At 41.6% G+C, this 19,905-nt stretch overlaps 1 protein-coding gene across 1 annotated transcript in view; it reads left to right on the top strand.

Moving 5' to 3' along the window:
- The first annotated feature begins 281 nt into the window (after window positions 1-281).
- Window positions 282-19,905, top strand: part of LOC133986917 (B-cell receptor CD22-like) — a 29,485-nt gene continuing 9,861 nt past the window's right edge. The window contains exons 1-4 of the mRNA XM_062426350.1: window positions 282-678; window positions 6,929-7,150; window positions 16,231-16,500; window positions 17,165-17,425. Coding sequence (XP_062282334.1) covers window positions 282-678; window positions 6,929-7,150; window positions 16,231-16,500; window positions 17,165-17,425 — 1,150 coding nt within the window. The remainder of the gene's footprint in view (window positions 679-6,928; window positions 7,151-16,230; window positions 16,501-17,164; window positions 17,426-19,905) is intronic.

Here is a 19,905-nt window from a genome sequence, read left to right on the forward strand (position 1 = left end):
TCAGTAAAACAACATCAATGTTCACAGTTTCAATACATTCTTGTTCCTTCACTGCACCTTTAGACTGTATGATGTTCTGTCTCAGTGCAGAGGGATTAACTTTAAACAGCATCTAAAATAGGTTTAGCTGTTCTAAACAATTACTCAGTTTCCCTTTTCTGTGAAAATGCATTGACACCTATTATAGATTGATGCACAATGAGGAGCTTTGAATGACCACAACTGAAGATCATATTGGTGCCATGATCCACTTTGTCTTATTCACTGATTGTTAACTGGTTATGAATGTGATTGTGGATTCTGATGTGCTCTGTGTTACAGTGGTACAGGGTCAGAATGACTGGGGAGTGACTTACACTTCTACTAAGATCTGTGCCTTAAAAGGATCAACAGTGGACATAAACTGCACCTACAGATACCCATCCAGGATAAATAATGTTGATACTGCAGTTGATAAAACACTCTGGTTTACTAAAGGGAGTAATAATGAAGCTGTGGATCTGAGAACAGACTCAGATTATGCAGGTCGTGTGCAGTATCACTGTGATAAGAACGACTGCACTCTGAGAATCACAGACCTGAGAGAGAGAGACTCAGCTGAGTACAAGTTCAGGTTCACAACAAACCAACCAGGAGGGAGATATACTGGTTCACCTGGAGTCACTTTGACTGTCACAGGTAACATTTTCATGGAAAGTCTTACTTGAATTTTAAATGGTTAATATCTTTGAAGTGTCACAGTGAATGTTTATGTGTATGAACATACATAACATTTCTGTTCTTTCTTCACATATCCAGATCTCCAGGTGCAGGTGATCCCATCAACAATCAATCCTTCCTTAGTAGAGCTGAAGTGTCACAGCAGCTGTCGTCTACCTGACGGTTCTTCCTTCATCTGGTACAAGAATGGACAGAATATTAGTGGAGAAACATCTTCTTCTTATTCAGCCAATGTCAATCATACAGACAACTATTCCTGTGCTTTTACAGGATATGAGGATTTCCCCTCTCCTTCAGTTCGTGAGTTTTCTTCACAGTCTTCCACTAACATAACAGCATATTTTAAAGACTTTTATCTAAAGTACTGTACAATGACTTCATGTATTTCTAGTATGAGTGACCCCACTGCCTCACTTGTTATTGGTACCATGTTTTTCTCATTGAACTCTACTGTTGTTAGTATCAATACAACCTGCTCTGTGTTACTGCAGAGAAATATGTAGTTTTAACAGTTTAGAAATATTTTATCCTGCCTATTAGAGAAACTCTTTTACCAGGTGCTTAACAACTTGATTTATAATATTTTCAGTCTCACTGAAAATTAAACAATGGGGGGATCACGGCTGTCTTTATAATGCATTTCACACTCTGTATGGTAACTATGTCACTAACAACACTGTCAAAATGTTTCCAAGGTAACAGTTGATTTTAATATGAGCAGCAACGAGGGAATCAACTTTCAGTTCTCATTTTCTGTCAAACATTTCCCCTCCAGATGGTCCAAAGCTTCCCTCTGTGTCAGTGAGTCCCTTTGATGAAATCATTGAGGGCTATTCAGTGACTCTGACTTGTAGCAGTGATGCTAACCCAGCAGCTAAATACACCTGGTACAAGGAGAATGTGAATCCAGACCTTCAACCTCTCAGTAAAGAACCACAGCTTGTCTTCAGCTCCATCCAGTCCTCTGACTCTGGAGAGTATTACTGTACAGCTGAGAACCAGCTGGGGAAGAGGACATCTGAACATAACATCTGTAAAATATAATTATTTACATTTCTACTATTTCATTACTAAACAAAACGTAATGTAAATAGCTTTGGTCTTGTAGATAGAACATCTAGCAGGGACTTGGAGCTGAATTTGCTGTTCATAAGACCCTAACGTTACTGCTGCATGGCTTCCTTATTTCTAAAGTACAGGCCAGGACAAATGTCAAACAGAACGTGCGTTAAAAAACAATGACAGCGTTAAAATGAATTTGCATTATCAACACGTGAAATTTGACAGCCCTAATTTCTATACATGCATTTGAATATATTCATAGTTCTATGATGGTACAACAATGTAATGAGAATTTCATCTTATCATGATGTTTAAAACCCATTCATTAATTTCTGCACATTGTACTGTGGAGCCGGACAACTGTTTTAGCTGTTCTAAACAATTACTCAGTTTCCCTTTTCTGTGAAAATGCATTGACACCTATTATAGATTGATGCACAATGAGGAGCTTTGAATGACAACAACTGAAGATCATATTGGTGCCATGATCCACTTTGTCTTATTCACTGATTCTTAACTTTTTATAAATCTAATTTTTTTTTAATGTGCTCTGTGTTACAGTGGTACAGGCTCAGGATGACTGGGGAGTGACTTATACTTCTACTCAGATCTGTGCCTTAAAAGGATCAACAGTGGACATAAACTGCACCTACAGTTACCCATCCAGGATAAATAATGTTGATACTGCAGTTGATAAAACACTGTGGTTTACTAAAGAGAGTAATAATGAACATGTGGATCTGAGAACAGACTCAGATTATGCAGGTCGTGTGCAGTATCACTGTGATAAGAACGACTGCACTCTGACAATCACAGACCTGAGAGAGAGAGACTCAGCTGAGTACAAGTTCAGGTTCACAACAAACCAACCAGGAGGGAAATATACTGCTTCACCTGGAGTCACTTTGACTATAACAGGTAACATTTTCATGGAAAGTCTTACTTGAATTTTAAATGGTTAATATCTTTGAAGTGTCACAGTGAATGTTTGTGTGTGTATGAACATAAATTACATTTCTGTTCTTTTTCTTCACATATCCAGATCTCCAGGTGCAGGTGATCCCATCAACAATCAATCCTTCCTCAGTAGAGCTGAAGTGTCACAGCAGCAGTTGTCTACCTGATCGTTCTTCCTTCATCTGGTACAACAATGGACAGAAAATGAGTGGAGAAACATCTTCTTCTTATTCAGCCAATGTCAATCATACAGACAACTATTCCTGTGCTGTTACAGGATATGAGGATTTCCCCTCTCCTTCAGTTTGTGAGTTTTCTTCACAGTCTTCCACTAACATAACAGCATATTTTAAAGCCTTTTATCTAAAGTACTGTACAATGACTTCATGTATTTCTAGTATGAGTGACCCCACTACCTCACTTGTCATTGGCACCATGTTTTTCTCATTGAGCTCTACTGTTGTCAGTATCAATACAATACAACCTGCTCTGTGTTACTGCAGAGAAATATGTAGTTTTAACAGTTTAGAAATATTTTATCCTGCCTATTAGAGAAACTCTTTTACCAGGTGCTTAACAACTTGATTTATAATATTTTCAGTCTCACTGAAAATTAAAAAATGGGGGGATCACTGCTGTCTTTATAATGCATTTCACACTCCGTATGTTAAGTATGTCACTGACACAACGTCAAAATGTATCCAAGGTAACAGACAGTTAATTTTAATGAGCAGCAACGAGGGAATCAACTTTCACTCCTCACTTTGTGTCAAACATTTGCTTCTTACATTGTGTCAGTTATTCCACTGTTGACCAACTATGTTTCCTCCTCCAGATGCTCCAAAGATTCCCTCTTTGTCAGTGAGTCCCTCTGCTGAAATCATTGAGGGCAGTTCAGTGACTCTGACTTGTAGCAGTGATGCTAACCCAGCAGCTAAATACACCTGGTACAAGAAGAATGTAAATCCAGACCTTCAACCTCTCAGTAAAGAACCACAGCTTGTCTTCAGCTCCATCCAGTCCTCTGACTCTGGAGAGTATTACTGTACAGCTGAGAACCAGCTGGGGAAGAGGACATCTGAACATAACATCTGTAAAAATATAATTATTTACATTTCTACTATTTCATTACTAAACAAAACGTAATGTGAATAACTTTGGTCTTGTAGATAGAACATCTAGCAGGGCCTTGGAGCTGAATTTGCTGTTCATAAGACCCTAACGTTACTGCTGCATGGCTTCCTTATTTCTAAACTACAGGCCAGGACAAGTGTCAAACAGAACGTGTGTTAAAAAACAATGACAGCGTTAAAATGAATTTGCATTATCAACGCGTTGTATTTGGCAGCCGTAATTTCTATACATGCATTTGAATATATTCATAGTTCTATGATGGTACAACAATGTAATGAGAATTTCATCTTATCATGATGTTTAAAACCCATTCATTAATTTCTACACACTCTACTTTGGAGCCTTAAAACTGTTTTAGCTGTTCTAAACAATTACTCAGTTTCCCTTTTCTGTGAAAATGCATTGAAACCTATTATAGATTGATGCACAATGAGGAGCTTTGAATGACAACAACTGAAGATCATATTGGTGCCATGATCCACTTTGTCTTATTCACTGATTCTTAACTTGTTATAAATCTGATTGTGGTTTCTGATGTGCTCTGTGTTACAGTGGTACAGGTTCAGGATGACTGGGGAGTGACTTACACTTCTACTCACATCTGTGCCATAAAAGGATCAACAGTGGGAATAAACTGCAACTACAGTTACCCATCCAGGATAAATAATGTTGATACTGCAGTTGGTGAAACATTCTGGTTTAAAGAGATTAATAATGCACCTGTGGATCTGAGAACAGACTCAGATTATGCAGGTCGTGTGCAGTATCACTGTGATAAGAAGAACTGCTCTCTTACAATCACAGACCTGATAGAGAGAGACTCAGCTGAGTACAAGTTCATGTTTATAACAAACCAACCAGGAGGGAAATATACTGGTTCACCTGGAGTCACTTTGACTATAACAGGTAACATTTTCATGGAAAGTCTTACTTGAATTTTAAATGGTTAATATCTTTGAAGTGTCACAGTGAATGTTTGTGTGTGTATTAACATAAATGACATTTCTGTTTCTTCACAGATCCAGATCTTCAGGTGCAGGTGATCCCATCAACAATCAATCCTTCCTCAGCAGAGCTGAAGTGTCACAGCAGCAGTTGTCTACCTGACGGTTCTTCCTTCATCTGGTACAACAATGGACAGAAAATTAGTGGAGAAACATCTTCTTCTTATTCAGCCAATGTCAATCATACAGACAACTATTCCTGTGCTGTTACAGGATATGAGGATTTCCACTCTCCTTCAGTTTGTGAGTTTTTTTCACAGTCTTCCACTAACATAACAGCATCTTTTAAAGCCTTTTATCTAAAGTACTGTACAATGACTTCATGTATTTCTAGTATGAGTGACCCCACTACCTCACTTGTTATTGGTACCATGTTTTTCTCATTGAACTCTACTGTTGTTAGTATCAATACAACCTGCTCTGTGTTACTGCAGAGAAATATGTAGTTTTAACAGTTTAGAAATATTTTATCCTGCCTATTAGAGAAACTCTTTTACCAGGTGCTTAACAACTTGATTTATAATATCTTCAGTCTCACTGTGAAAATTAAACAATGGGGGGATCACTGCTGTCTTTATAATGCATTTCACACTTTGTATGGTAACTATGTCACTAACAACACTGTCAAAATGTTTCCAAGGTAACAGACATTTGATTTTAATATGAGCAGCAACGAGGGAATCAATTTTCACTCCTCACTTTGTGTCAAACATTTCCCCTCCAGATGGTCCAAAGCTTCCCTCTGTGTCACTGAGTCCCTCTGATGAAATCATTGAGGGCTATTCAGTGACTCTGACCTGTAGCAGTGATGCTAACCCAGCAGCTAAATACACCTGGTACAAGAAGAATGTGAATCCAGACCTTCAACCTCTCAGTAAAGAACCACAGCTTGTCTTCAGCTCCATCCAGTCCTCTGGCTCTGGAGAGTATTACTGTACAGCTGACAACCAGCTGGGGAAGAGGACATCTGAACATAACATCTGTAAAATATAATTATTTACATTTCTACTATATCATTACTAAACAAAACGTAATGTAAATAGCTTTGGTCTTGTGGATAGAACATCTAGCAGGGACTTGGAGCTGAATTTGCCGTTCATAAGACCCTAACGTTACTGCTGGATGGCTTCCTTATTTCTAAAGTACAGGCCAGGACAAGTGTCAAACCGAACGTGCGTTAAACAATGACGGCGTTAAAATGAATTTGCATTATCAACACGTTAAATTTGATAGCCCTAATTTCTATACATGCATTTGAATATATTCATAGTTCTATGATGGTACAACAATGTAATGAGAATTTCATCTTATCATGATGTTTAAAACCCATTCATTAATTTCTGCACATTGTACTGTGGAGCCGGACAACTGTTTTAGCTGTTCTAAACAATTACTCAGTTTCCCTTTTCTGTGAAAATGCATTGAAACCTATTATAGATTGATGCACAATGAGGAGCTTTGAATGACAACAACTGAAGATCATATTGGTGCCATGATCCACTTTGTATTATTCACTGATTCTTAACTTTTTATAAATCTAATTTTTTTTTTAATGTGCTCTGTGTTACAGTGGTACAGGCTCAGGATGACTGGGGAGTGACTTATACTTCTACTCAGATCTGTGCCTTAAAAGGATCAACAGTGGACATAAACTGCACCTACAGATACCCATCCAGGATAAATAATGTTGATACTGCAGTTGATAAAACACTGTGGTTTACTAAAGAGAGTAATAATGAACATGTGGATCTGAGAACAGACTCAGATTATGCAGGTCGTGTGCAGTATCACTGTGATAAGAAGAACTGCTCTCTGACAATCACAGACCTGATAGAGAGAGACTCAGCTGAGTACAAGTTCAGGTTCACAACAAACCAACCAGGAGGGAAATATACTGCTTCACCTGGAGTCACTTTGACTATAACAGGTAACATTTTCATGGAAAGTCTTACTTGAATTTTAAATGGTTAATATCTTTGAAGTGTCACAGTGAATGTTTGTGTGTGTATGAACATAAATTACATTTCTGTTCTTTTTCTTCACATATCCAGATCTCCAGGTGCAGGTGATCCCATCAACAATCAATCCTTCCTCAGCAGAGCTGAAGTGTCACAGCAGCTGTCGTCTACCTGATCGTTCTTCTTTCATCTGGTACAACAATGGACAGAAAATGAGTGGAGAAACATCTTCTTCTTATTCAGCCAATGTCAATCATACAGACAACTATTCCTGTGCTGTTACAGGATATGAGGATTTCCCCTCTCCTTCAGTTTGTGAGTTTTCTTCACAGTCTTCCACTAACATAACAGCATATTTTAAAGCCTTTTATCTAAAGTACTGTACAATGACTTCATGTATTTCTAGTATGAGTGACCCCACTACCTCACTTGTTATTGGCACCATGTTTTTCTCATTGAGCTCTACTGTTGTCAGTATCAATACAATACAACCTGCTCTGTGTTACTGCAGAGAAATATGTAGTTTTAACAGTTTAGAAATATTTTATCCTGCCTATTAGAGAAACTCTTTTACCAGGTGCTTAACAACTTGATTTATAATATTTTCAGTCTCACTGAAAATTAAAAAATGGGGGGATCACTGCTGTCTTTATAATGCATTTCACACTCCGTATGTTAAGTATGTCACTGACACAACGTCAAAATGTATCCAAGGTAACAGACAGTTAATTTTAATGAGCAGCAACGAGGGAATCAACTTTCACTCCTCACTTTGTGTCAAACATTTGCTTCTTACATTGTGTCAGTTATTCCACTGTTGACCAACTATGTTTCCTCCTCCAGATGCTCCAAAGATTCCATCTTTGTCAGTGAGTCCCTCTGCTGAAATCATTGAGGGCAGTTCAGTGACTCTGACCTGTAGCAGTGATGCTAACCCAGCAGCTAAATATACCTGGTACAAGAAGAATGTAAATCCAGACCTTCAACCTCTCAGTAAAGAACCACAGCTTGTCTTCAGCTCCATCCAGTCCTCTGGCTCTGGAGAGTATTACTGTACAGCTGAGAACCAGCTGGGGAAGAGGACATCTGAACATAACATCTGTAAAATATAATTATTTACATTTCTACTATTTCATTACTAAACAAAACGTAATGTAAATAGCTTTGGTCTTGTAGATAGAACATCTAGCAGGGCCTTGGAGCTGAATTTGCCGTTCATAAGACCCTAACGTTACTGCTGCATGGCTTCCTTATTTCCAAACTACAGGCCAGGACAAGTGTCAAACAGAACGTGTGTTAAAAAACAATAACGGCGTTACAATGAATTTGCATTATCAACGTGTTGTATTTGGCAGCCGTAATTTCTATACATGCATTTGAATATATTCCTAGTTCTATGATGGTACAACAATGTAATGAGAATTTCATCTTATCATGATGTTTAAAACCCATTCATTAATTTCTACACATTGTACTGTGGAACCGGACAACTGTTTTTAGCTGTTCTAAACAATTACTCAGTTTCCCTCTTCTGTGAAAATGCATTGAAACCTATTATAGATTGATACACAATGAGGAGCTTTGAATGACAACAACTGAAGATCATATTGGTGCCATGATCCACTTTGTCTTATTCACTGATTCTTAACTTGTTATAAATGTGATTGTGGTTTCTGATGTGATCTGTGTTACAGTGGTACAGGTTCAGGATTACTGGGGAGTGACTTATACTTCTACTCAGATCTGTGCCATAAAAGGATCAACAGTGGACATAAGCTGCAACTACAGATACCCATCCAGGATAAATAATGTTGATACTACAGTTGATAAAACATTCTGGTATATTAAACTGAGTAATTATGAACCTGTGGATCTGAGAACAGACTCAGATTATGCAGATCGTGTGCAGTATCACTGTGATAAGAAGAACTGCTCTCTTACAATCACAGACCTGATAGAGAGAGACTCAGCTGAGTACAAGTTCAGGTTCACAACAAACCAACCAGGAGGGAAATATACTGCTTCACCTGGAGTCACTTTGACTATAACAGGTAACATTTTCATGGAAAGTCTTACTTGAATTTTAAATGGTTAATATCTTTGAAGTGTCACAGTGAATGTTTGTGTGTATGAACATAAATAACATTTCTGTTCTTTCTTCACATATCCAGATCTCCAGGTGCAGGTGATCCCATCAACAATCAATCCTTCCTCAGTAGAGCTGAAGTGTCACAGCAGCAGTTGTGTACCTGACGGTTCTTCCTTCATCTGGTACAACAATGGACAGAAAATGAGTGGAGAAACATCTTCTTCTTATTCAGCCAATGTCAATCATACAGACAGCTATTCCTGTGCTGTTACAGGATATGAGGATTTCCCCTCTCCTTCAGTTTGTGAGTTTTCTTCACAGTCTTCCACTAACATAACAGCATCTTGTGGAATCTTTTATCTAAAGTACTGTACAATGACTTCATGTATTTCTAGTATGAGTGACCCCACTGCCTCACTTGTTATTGGCAACATGTTTTTCTCATTGAGCTCTACTGTTGTCAATATCAATACAATACAACCTGCTCTGTGTTACTGCAGAGAAATATGTAGTTTTAACAGTTTAGAAATGTTTTATCCTGCCTATTAGAGAAACTCTTTTACCAGGTGCTTAACAACTTGATTTATAATATTTTCAGTCTCACTGTGAAAATTAAACAATGGGGGGATCACTGCCGTCTTTATAATGCATTTCACACTCTGTATGTTAACTATGTCACTAACAACACTGTCAAAATGTTTCCAAGGTAACAGACAGTTGATTTTAATATGAGCAGCAACGAGGGAATCAACTTTCACTCCTTACTTTGTGTCAAACATTTGCTTCTTACATTGTGTCAGTTATTCCACTGTTGACCAACTATGTTTTCTCCTCCAGATGCTCCAAAGCTTCCCTCTGTGTCAGTGAGTCCCTTTGATGAAATCATTAAGGGCAATTCAGTGACTCTGACCTGTAGCAGTGATGCTAACCCAGCAGCTAAATACACCTGGTACAAGAAGAATGTAAATCCAGACCTTCAACCTCTCAGTAAAGAACCACAGCTTGTCTTCAGCTCCATCCAGTCCTCTGACTCTGGAGAGTATTACTGTACAGCTGACAACCAGCTGGGGAAGAGGACATCTGAACATAACATCTGTAAAATATAATTATTTACATTTCTACTATTTCATTACTAAACAAAACTAAAACAATCAAACTTAAAACGACACACAGTCTTTTCTCGCTCTCTCTCACCCCCACACACACACACACACACGCACGCACACACATATATCCCTTTGTTGAGCAGGAGGAAGTGTCTGTATCAGCTGCCTGGCCAGTAACTGGTATTTTAGACTTAACGTACTCCGTAATGTGAATAACTTGAGCCAAATTTGCCGTCATAAGACCTTAACTTTACTGCTGCATGCCTTCCTCATTTCTAAACTACAGGCCAGGAAAAAGTGTCAAACAGAATGTGCGTTAAAATGAATTTGCGTTATTAATCCGTTAAATTTGACAGCACTAATTTCTGTACATGGATTTGAATATATTCATAGTTCTATGATGGTACAACAATGTAATGAGAATTTCATCTTATCATGATGTTTAAAACCCATTCATTAATTTATGCACACTGGACAACTTTTTTAGCTTTTACAACTATAACAGTTTCCCTTTTCTGTGAAAATGCATTGACATCTATTTTATTTTAGTCACTCTCAGTAGTTTCACACACTTCATGTTCTGCATTTCTTTCTCGTTTTCTCATTTAGCTGAGCAGAAACTTAACCAAAGAAATGAAACTGAAGAAGACAAGCACAGACTCTCTAATGATTCAGTTTCTTTTTTTCATCCTGTTCAGTAAAACCACATTAATGTTCACAGCTTCAATACATTCTTGTTCCTTCACTGCACCTTCAGACTGTACCATGTTCTGTCTCAGTGCAGAGAGATTAACTGTAAACACCATCTGAAATATTTTTTGTACTGTAAATTAATTATTCATAAACATCTTTGGACTTTTCTATGCCTGTGTTCACCCAGGTCGGTTCTAGTTAGATTGATGCACAACGAGGATCTTTGAATCACATTACTGCAGATAAAATCATATTGGTGCCATGATCCACTTTGTTTTATTCACTGATTCTTAACTTGTTTGGGCCCGAGCACTATAGTGCGAAAGCTGTATTGAATTTGTTGGAATTATTATTAGTATTTGCACTAATCAAACATATTCATGGCGGCCGAAACATACACCAAAACTCATTGAACTTAGCACGCTTTTCACTCTGTGAAAAATTTGATATTGCATGGTTCGCAAAAATGTGTGTTGCAAAATGGCTCTACAGCGCCCCCTAGGCACATGAAAAGAAAATTGAGCCCCTTGCCCCAGATTGACTTACAAAAACGATATTTGGTACACATATATAACATGTTAAAACCCACAAAAAAGTCTCTTGGACCCATACCCTAAGTAAAACAGGAAGTCAGCTATTTTGATTCACAGTTGCGATCTTTCCCCATTTCCACGTCTTGTACTTAAATGAACTCCTAGAGATTTAATCAGACCGACTTCAAATTCCCTCAGGAACATCTTGAGACATTGGAGATGAAAAGTTATCAAAATCTTTTTGATTACTTATTCCTGGTGGGCGTGGCAGCACGGACAATTTGGATGCTTCGCCATTAATCAGGAAGTCTTTATAACTCCTACAGACATTGTATGATCTACACCAAATTTGGTCTACACATGGTGAGGGTCCCGCCCTGAACATATCTATGCATCAATACTGTGTCATATCTATAGCGCCACCTACTGGACACAGGAAGTCAGCCTCATATGACAAACACATTTACAGAGTGTGTTCTCCACATCGCACACTACAACATGACATATAATTCGTGGGTGATCTCTAGCGCCACATAGCGGACACGGGCAGTGTTAGTTAGCCCCATCACACATTGGTCAATAAAAGCCCAGGTGCCAAGACGTCTATGTGCCCACTGTGTTCCCGCAACTGCGGCATGCACCGACATGCACGTACGGCACATTCCGCTGCTTTGGGGCAGGTGAGCGAGGGCCCATTCATCGCTGCTTGCAGCTTTATGTATAAATCTCATTGTGGTTTACTGATGTTCTCTGTGTTACAGTGGTACAGGCTCAGGATGACTGGGGAGTGACTTACACTTCTACTCAGATCTGTGCCTTAAAAGGATCAACAGTGGACATAAACTGCACCTACAGTTACCCATCCAGGATAAGTAATGTTAATACTGCAGTTGATAAAATACTGTGGTTTACTAAAGGGAGTAATAATAAACCTGTGGATCTGAGAACAGACTCAGAGTACGCAGATCGTGTGCAGTATCACTGTGATAAGAAGAACTGCTCTCTTACAATCACAGACCTGAGAGAAAGAGACTCAGCTGAGTACAAGTTCAGGTTCACAACAAACCAACCAGGAGGGAAATATACTGCTTCACCTGGAGTCACTTTGACTGTCACAGGTAACATTTTCATGGAAAGTCTTACTTGAATTTGAAATGGTTAATATCTTTGAAGTGTCACAGTGAATGTTTGTGTGTGCATGAATATACATTACATTTCTGTTCTTTTTCTTAACATATCCAGATCTCCAGGTGCAGGTGATCCCATCAACAATTAATCCTTCCTCAGCTGAGCTGAAGTGTCACAGCAGCAGTTGTCTACCTGACGGTTCTTTTTTCATCTGGTACAACAATGGACAGAAAATTGGTGGAGAAACATCTTCTTCTTATTCAACCAGTGTCAATCATACAGACAGCTATTCCTGTGCTGTTACAGGATATGACGATTTCCCCTCTCCTTCAGTTTGTGAGTTTTCTTCACAGTCTTCCACTAACATAACAGCATCTTGTGAAGCCTTTTATCTAAATGACTGTACAATGACTTCATGTATTTCTAGTATGAGTGACCCCACTTGTTATTGACACCATGTTTGTCTCTTCGAGTTATACTTTTTCCAGTATCAATACAATACAACCTGCTCTGTGTTACTGCAAAGAAATACTGTATGTAGTTTTAACAGTTTAGAAATACTTATCCTTCCTATTAGAGAAACTCTTTTACCAGGTGCTTAACAACTTACCGTACCGTACCGTCTTCTTCCGCTTATCTGGGGTCGGGTCGTGGGGGCAGCAGCCTAAGCAGGGAAACCCAGACTTCCCTCTCCCAAGTCACTTCGTCCAGCTCTACCCGGGGGATCCCGAGGCGTTCCCAGGCCAGCCGAGAGAAATAGTCTCTCCAGCGTGTCCTGGGTCTTCCCCGGGGTCTCCTACCGGTGGGACGTGCCCTGAACACCTCACCAGGGAGGCGTCTGGGAGGCATCCTAACTAAATGCCTGAGCCACCTCATCTGGCTCCTCTCAACGCGGAGGAGCAGCGGGTCTACTCCGAGCTCCTCCCGGATGACCAAGCTCCTCACCCTATCTCTAAGGGAGAGCGGAGGAAGCTCATTTCGGCCGCTTGTACCCGCGATCTTGTTCTTTCAGTCACTACCCAAAGTTTATGACCATAGGTGAGGGTACGAACGAAGGTCGACTGGTAAATTGAGAGCTTTGCCTTTCGGCTCAGCTCTCTCTTCACCACAACGGATCTGTGCAGAGTCCGCATTACTGCAGAAGCCGCACCGATCCGCCTGTCGATCTCACGCTCCATCCTTCCCTCACTCGTGAACAACACCCCGGGGTACTTGAACTCCTCCACTTGGGGCAGGATCTCATCCCCGACCCGGAGAGTGCACTCCACCCTTTTCCGGTTGAGGACCATGGACTCGGATTTGGAGGTGCTGATTTTCATCCCGGCAGCTTCACACTCGGCGGCGAACCGATCCAGTGAGAGTTGGAGGTCACTGTCTGATGAAGCCAACAGGACCACATCATCCGCAAAATGCAGTGACCCAATCCTGAGGTCACCAAACCGGACCCCCTCAACGCCCTGACTGCGCCTAGAAATCCTGTCCATAAAAATTATGAACAGGATCGGTGACAAAGGGCAGCCCTGGCGGAGTCCAACCCTCACCGGAAACATGTCTGACTTATTACCGGCAATGCGGACCAAGCTCTGACTACGGTCATACAGGGAAAGGACGGCCCGTATCAGAGGGTCCGATACCCCGTACTCCCGGAGAACTCCCCACAGGACTCCTCGAGGGACACGTTCGAATGCCTTCTCCAAGTCCATAAAACTCATGTGGACTGGTTGGGCAAAGTCCCATGCACCCTCAAGGATCCTGCAGAGGGTGTAGAGCTGGTCCACAGTTCCACGGCCTGGACGAAAGCCAAACTGCTCCTCCTGAATCCGAGGTTCGACTATCCGACGGACCCTCCTCTCCAGCACCCCCGAATAGACCTTACCAGGGAGGCTGAGGAGTGTGATCCCCTATAGTTGGAACACACCCTCCGGTCCCCCTTCTTAAAAAGAGGGACCACCACTCCAGTCTGCCAATCCAGGTGCACTGCCCCCGATGTCCACGCGATGCTGCAGAGTCGTGTCAACCATGACAGGCCCACAACATTCAGGGCCTTAAGGAACTCGGGGCGGATCTCATCCTCCCCCGGGGCCCTGCCACCGAGGACCCGAAACCTGCCTGCTGCCTCCGGAGTCCCACGGCCTAATAAGGTCCTTTAGGACTCCTTCTTCAGCTTGACGGCATCCCTCACCGCCGGTGTCCACCAGCGGGTTCAGGGATTGCCGCCATGGCAGGCACCGACCACCTTGCGGCCTCAGCTCCGGTCGGCCGCCTTAACAATGGAGGCTCGGAGCATGGCCTACTCGGACGCAATGTCCCCCGCCTCCCCCGGTACACGGTTAAAGCTCTCCCGGAGGTGGGAGTTGAAACTCTCTCTGACAGGAGACTCTGCCAGAAGTTACCAACAGACCCTCACAATACGTTTGGGTCTGACCAGCATCCTCCCCCACCATCGTAGCCAACTCACCACCAGGTGGTGATCAGTTGACAGCTCCGCCCCTCTCTTCACCCGAGTGTCCAAGACATGCGGCCGCAAGTCCGACGACACGACTACAAAGTCAATCATCGAACTGCAGCCTAGGGTGTCCTGGTGCCAAGTGCACATATGGACACCCTTATGCTTGAACATGGTGTTCGTTATAGACAATCTGTGACGAGCACAGAAGTCCAATTACATAACACCACTCGGGTTCAGATCGGGGTGGCCGTTCATCCCAGTCACACCCCTCCAGGTCTCACTGTCGCTGCTAACTTGAGCGTTGAAATCCCCCAGCAGAACGAGGGAGTACTTTCCAGCCCCCCCTCCAAGGAGTCCAGAAAGGGTGGATACTCTGAATTGCTGTTTGGAACATAGGCACAAACAACAGTCAGGATCCGTCACCCCACCTGAAGGCGGAGGGAGGCTACCCTCTCGTCTACCGGGGTGAACTCCAACATACAGGCACCAATTCAGGGGGCAATAAGTATTGCCACCCCTGCCCGGCGCCTCTCACCAGTGGCAACTCCAGTGGAAGAGAATCCAACCCCTCTCGAGAAGACTGGTTCCAGAGCCTTTGCTATGCGTCGAAGTGAGGCTGACTATATCTAGCCGGAACTTCTCAACCTCGCACACCAGCTCAGGCTCCTTCCCCACCATAGAGATGACGTTCCACGTCCCTAGAGCTAGCTTCTGCAGCCGAGGGTCGGACTGCCAAGGTCCCCGCCTTCGGCTGCCGCCCAGCTCACAGCGCACCCGACCCCTTTGGCCCCTCCCACTGGTGGTGAGTCTGTGGGAGGGGGGGTCCCCTATTCGGTGCCCCATGGGCAAAGGCCCGGCCACCAGCCGCTCGCCACCGAGTCCCACCCCCAGGCCTGGCTCCAGGGGGGGGGGCCCGGTAACCCACGTCCGGGCGAGGGACACGGAAGACCATTTATCGACATCATCATAAGGGGTCTTTTGAGCTACCCTTTGTCTAGTCCCTCCCCCTGGACCTGTTTTCCATGGGAGACCCTACCAGGGCCATAAAAGCCCCCGTCAACAGAGCTCCTGGGGTCTTTGGGACACGCAAACCCCTCCACCACGATTAGGTAGTAGCTCAGGGAGGAGTGCTTAACAACTTGATTTATAATATCTTCAGTCTCACTGTGAAATTTAAAAAATGGGGGGATCACTGCTGTCTTTATAATGCATTTCTCACTCTGTATGTTAACTATGACACTAACACAATGTCAAAACGTATCCAAGGTAACAGACAGTTGATTTTAATATGAGCAGCAACGAGGGAATCAACTTTCACTCCTCACTTTCTATCAAACAATTGCTTCTTACATTGTGTCAGTTATTCCACTGTTGACCAACTATGTTTTCTCCTTCAGATGCTCCAAAGCTTCCCTCTGTGTCAGTGAGCCCCCCTGCTGAAATCATTGAGGGAAGTTCAGTGACTCTGACCTGTAGCAGTGATGCTAACCCAGCAGCTAAATACAACTGGTACAAGAAAAATGTAAATCCAGAGCTTCAACCTCTCAGTAAAGAACCACAGCTTGTCTTCAGCTCCATCCAGTCCTCTGACTCTGGAGAGTATTACTGTACAGCTGAGAACCAGCTGGGGATGAAGACATCTGAATACATCTTTATTGATGTGAAATGTGAGTGAAACAGTTTATTTAGAAAGCAACATTCAGCAGTTAATCTGCTTAACCTTGTTAAACCAAAACTGGGAGAAATTTGTCTGATCGTTTCGACTTTCTTACTAATGTAACCCTTCCTCATTTTATTGTCAATTGATATATATTAATATCTCCTCCAGATGCTCCAAAGTTTCCGTCTGTGTCAGTGAGTCCCTCTGTCGAAATCATTGAGGGCAGTTTAGTGAATCTGACCTGTAGCAGTGATGCTAACCCAGCAGCTAAATACACCTGGTACAAGAAGAATGTAAATCCAGACCTTCAACCTCTCAGTAAAGAACCAAAGTTTGTCTTCAGCTCCATCCAGTCCTCTGACTCTGGAGAGTATTACTGTACAGCTGAGAACCAGCTGGGGAAGAAGACATCTGAATACATCTTTATTGATGTGAAATGTGAGTAAAACAGTCTATTTAGAAAGCAACATACAACTGTTAATCTCATGAACCTCGTTAAAAAACTGGAAAATATTTGATTTGATTGGTTTGATCACGTCTTCTTTCTTCAGCTCTGACTGCTTCACATTCAGTCTACTGCTGTAGTTCACTGAGCAGCTTCAGTTCATCATGTTGTACTAATGCCACCATTCCTCATTTTATTGTTAAGTCATATTGATATATTCCTCCAGATGCTCCAAAGCTTCCCTCTGTGTCAGTGAGTCCCTCTGCTGAGATAGTGGAGGGCAATTCAGTGACTCTGACATGTATCAGTGATGCTTACCCAGCAGCTAATTACACCTGGTACAAGAACAACCAAACACTGCTTCAAAGGTCAGAGGGACATTTTCATTTCACCTCCATCAGTTCTGAGGACAGAGGGATGTACTACTGCAAGTCTGAGAATAAATATGGACAGATTAACTCTTCATTTCTATTCATTGATGTCCAGTGTAAGTACAAAATATCTACACATCTTTAAGGCCAAGAGTGGATTCACAAGTTGTTTCAAGTTTCATGATAGCTAGATTCTAGGAAAGCAAAGACAAAGCTGGTCATGTGACCATACACAGCAACAACAGTCAGGTTTACTAACTGCGTGATGGCAAGAACATTTAAGCTTTAGAAAGCTACAGGTTCAACATGCGTAGACTGACATCATTATTATCCGAGAGGGAAGGACTAAAATGAGTTTGTTATATGAAACTTTGACACCTCCTGTTGGCGGTTCAAAAGAATGGCAGACATCAATTTGTCAGAATTTTCAAATGAAACATGCAAAACCATAATATTTGGAATATGCTTAATAACATTAAAGGCATCTACACATGTACACAACAGAAAGAATCCTTTAACATTTTACATAATAATATGAATGTGATAAATCTCCATCAATGTTTCCTTCTCCAGATGCTCCAAAGCTTCCCTCTGTGTCAGTGAGTCCATCTGCTGAGATAGTTAATGGCAGTTCAGTGACTCTGATGTGTAGCAGTGATGCTAACCCAGCAGCTAAATACACCTGGTACAAGAAGAATGTAAATCCAGACCTTCAACCTCTCAGTAAAGAACCACAGCTTGTCTTCAGCTCCATCCAGTCCTCTGACTCTGGAGAATATTACTGTACAGCTGACAACCAGCTGGGGAAGAAAACATCTGAATACATCTTTATTGATGTGAAATGTGAGTAAAACTGTCTATTTAGAAAGCAACATACAACTGTTAATCTCATGAACCTCGTTAAAAAACTGGAAAATATTTGATTTGATTGGTTTGATCACGTCTTTTTCTTCAGCTCTGACTGCTTCACATTCAGTCTGCTGCTGTAGTTCACTGAGCAGCTTCAGTTCATCATGTTGTACTAATGCCACCATTCCTCATTTTATTGTTAAGTCATATTGATATATTCCTCCAGATGCTCCAAAGCTTCCCTCTGTGTCAGTGAGTCCCTCTGCTGAGATAGTGGAGGGCAATTCAGTGACTCTGACATGTATCAGTGATGCTTACCCAGCAGCTAATTACACCTGGTACAAGAACAACCAAACACTGCTTCAAAGGTCAGAGGGACATTTTCATTTCACCTCCATCAGTTCTGAGGACAGAGGGATGTACTACTGCAAGTCTGAGAATAAATATGGACAGATTAACTCTTCATTTCTATTCATTGATGTCCAGTGTAAGTACAACATATCTACACATCTTTAAGGCCAAGAGTGGATTCACAAGTTGTTTCAAGTTTCATGATAGCTAGATTCTAGGAAAGCAAAGACAAAGCTGGTCATGTGACCATACACAGCAACAACAGTCAGGTTTACTAACTGCGTGATGGCAAGAACATTTAAGCTTTAGAAAGCTACAGGTTCAACATGCGTAGACTGACATCATTATTATCCGAGAGGGAAGGACTAAAATGAGTTTGTTATATGAAACTTTGACACCTCCTGTTGGCGGTTCAAAAGAATGGCAGACATCAATTTGTCAGAATTTTCAAATGAAACATGCAAAACCATAATATTTGGAATATGCTTAATAACATTAAAGGCATCTACACATGTACACAACAGAAAGAATCCTTTAACATTTTACATAATAATATGAATGTGATAAATCTCCATCAATGTTTCCTTCTCCAGATGCTCCAAAGCTTCCCTCTGTGTCAGTGAGTCCATCTGCTGAGATAGTTAATGGCAGTTCAGTGACTCTGATGTGTAGCAGTGATGCTAACCCAGCAGCTAAATACACCTGGTACAAGAAGAATGTAAATCCAGACCTTCAACCTCTCAGTAAAGAACCACAGCTTGTCTTCAGCTCCATCCAGTCCTCTGACTCTGGAGAATATTACTGTACAGCTGACAACCAGCTGGGGAAGAAAACATCTGAATACATCTTTATTGATGTGAAATGTGAGTAAAACTGTCTATTTAGAAAGCAACATACAACTGTTAATCTCATGAACCTCGTTAAAAAACTGGAAAATATTTGATTTGATTGGTTTGATCACGTCTTTTTCTTCAGCTCTGCCTGCTTCACATTCAGTCTGCTGCTGTAGTTCACTGAGCAGCTCCAGTTCATCATGTTGTACTAATGCAACCATTCCTCATTTTATTGTTAAGTCATATTGATATATTTCCTCCAGATGCTCCAAAGCTTCCCTCTGTGTCAGTGAGTCCCTCTGCTGAGATAGTGGAGGGCAGTTCAGTGACTCTGACATGTATCAGTGATGCTAACCCAGCAGCTAATTACACCTGGTACAAGAACAACCAAACACTGCTTCAAAGGTCAGAGGGACATTTTCAATTCACCTCCATCAGTTCTGAGGACAGAGGGATGTACTACTGCAAGTCTGAGAATAAATATGGAAAGATTAACTCTTCATTTCTATTCATTGATGTCCAGTGTAAGTACAAAACAACTACACATCTTTAAGGCCAAGAGT

Source organism: Scomber scombrus, chromosome 2 (assembly GCF_963691925.1).
Source record: "Scomber scombrus chromosome 2, fScoSco1.1, whole genome shotgun sequence".
In the NCBI taxonomy this organism is placed as follows: domain Eukaryota; kingdom Metazoa; phylum Chordata; class Actinopteri; order Scombriformes; family Scombridae; genus Scomber; species Scomber scombrus.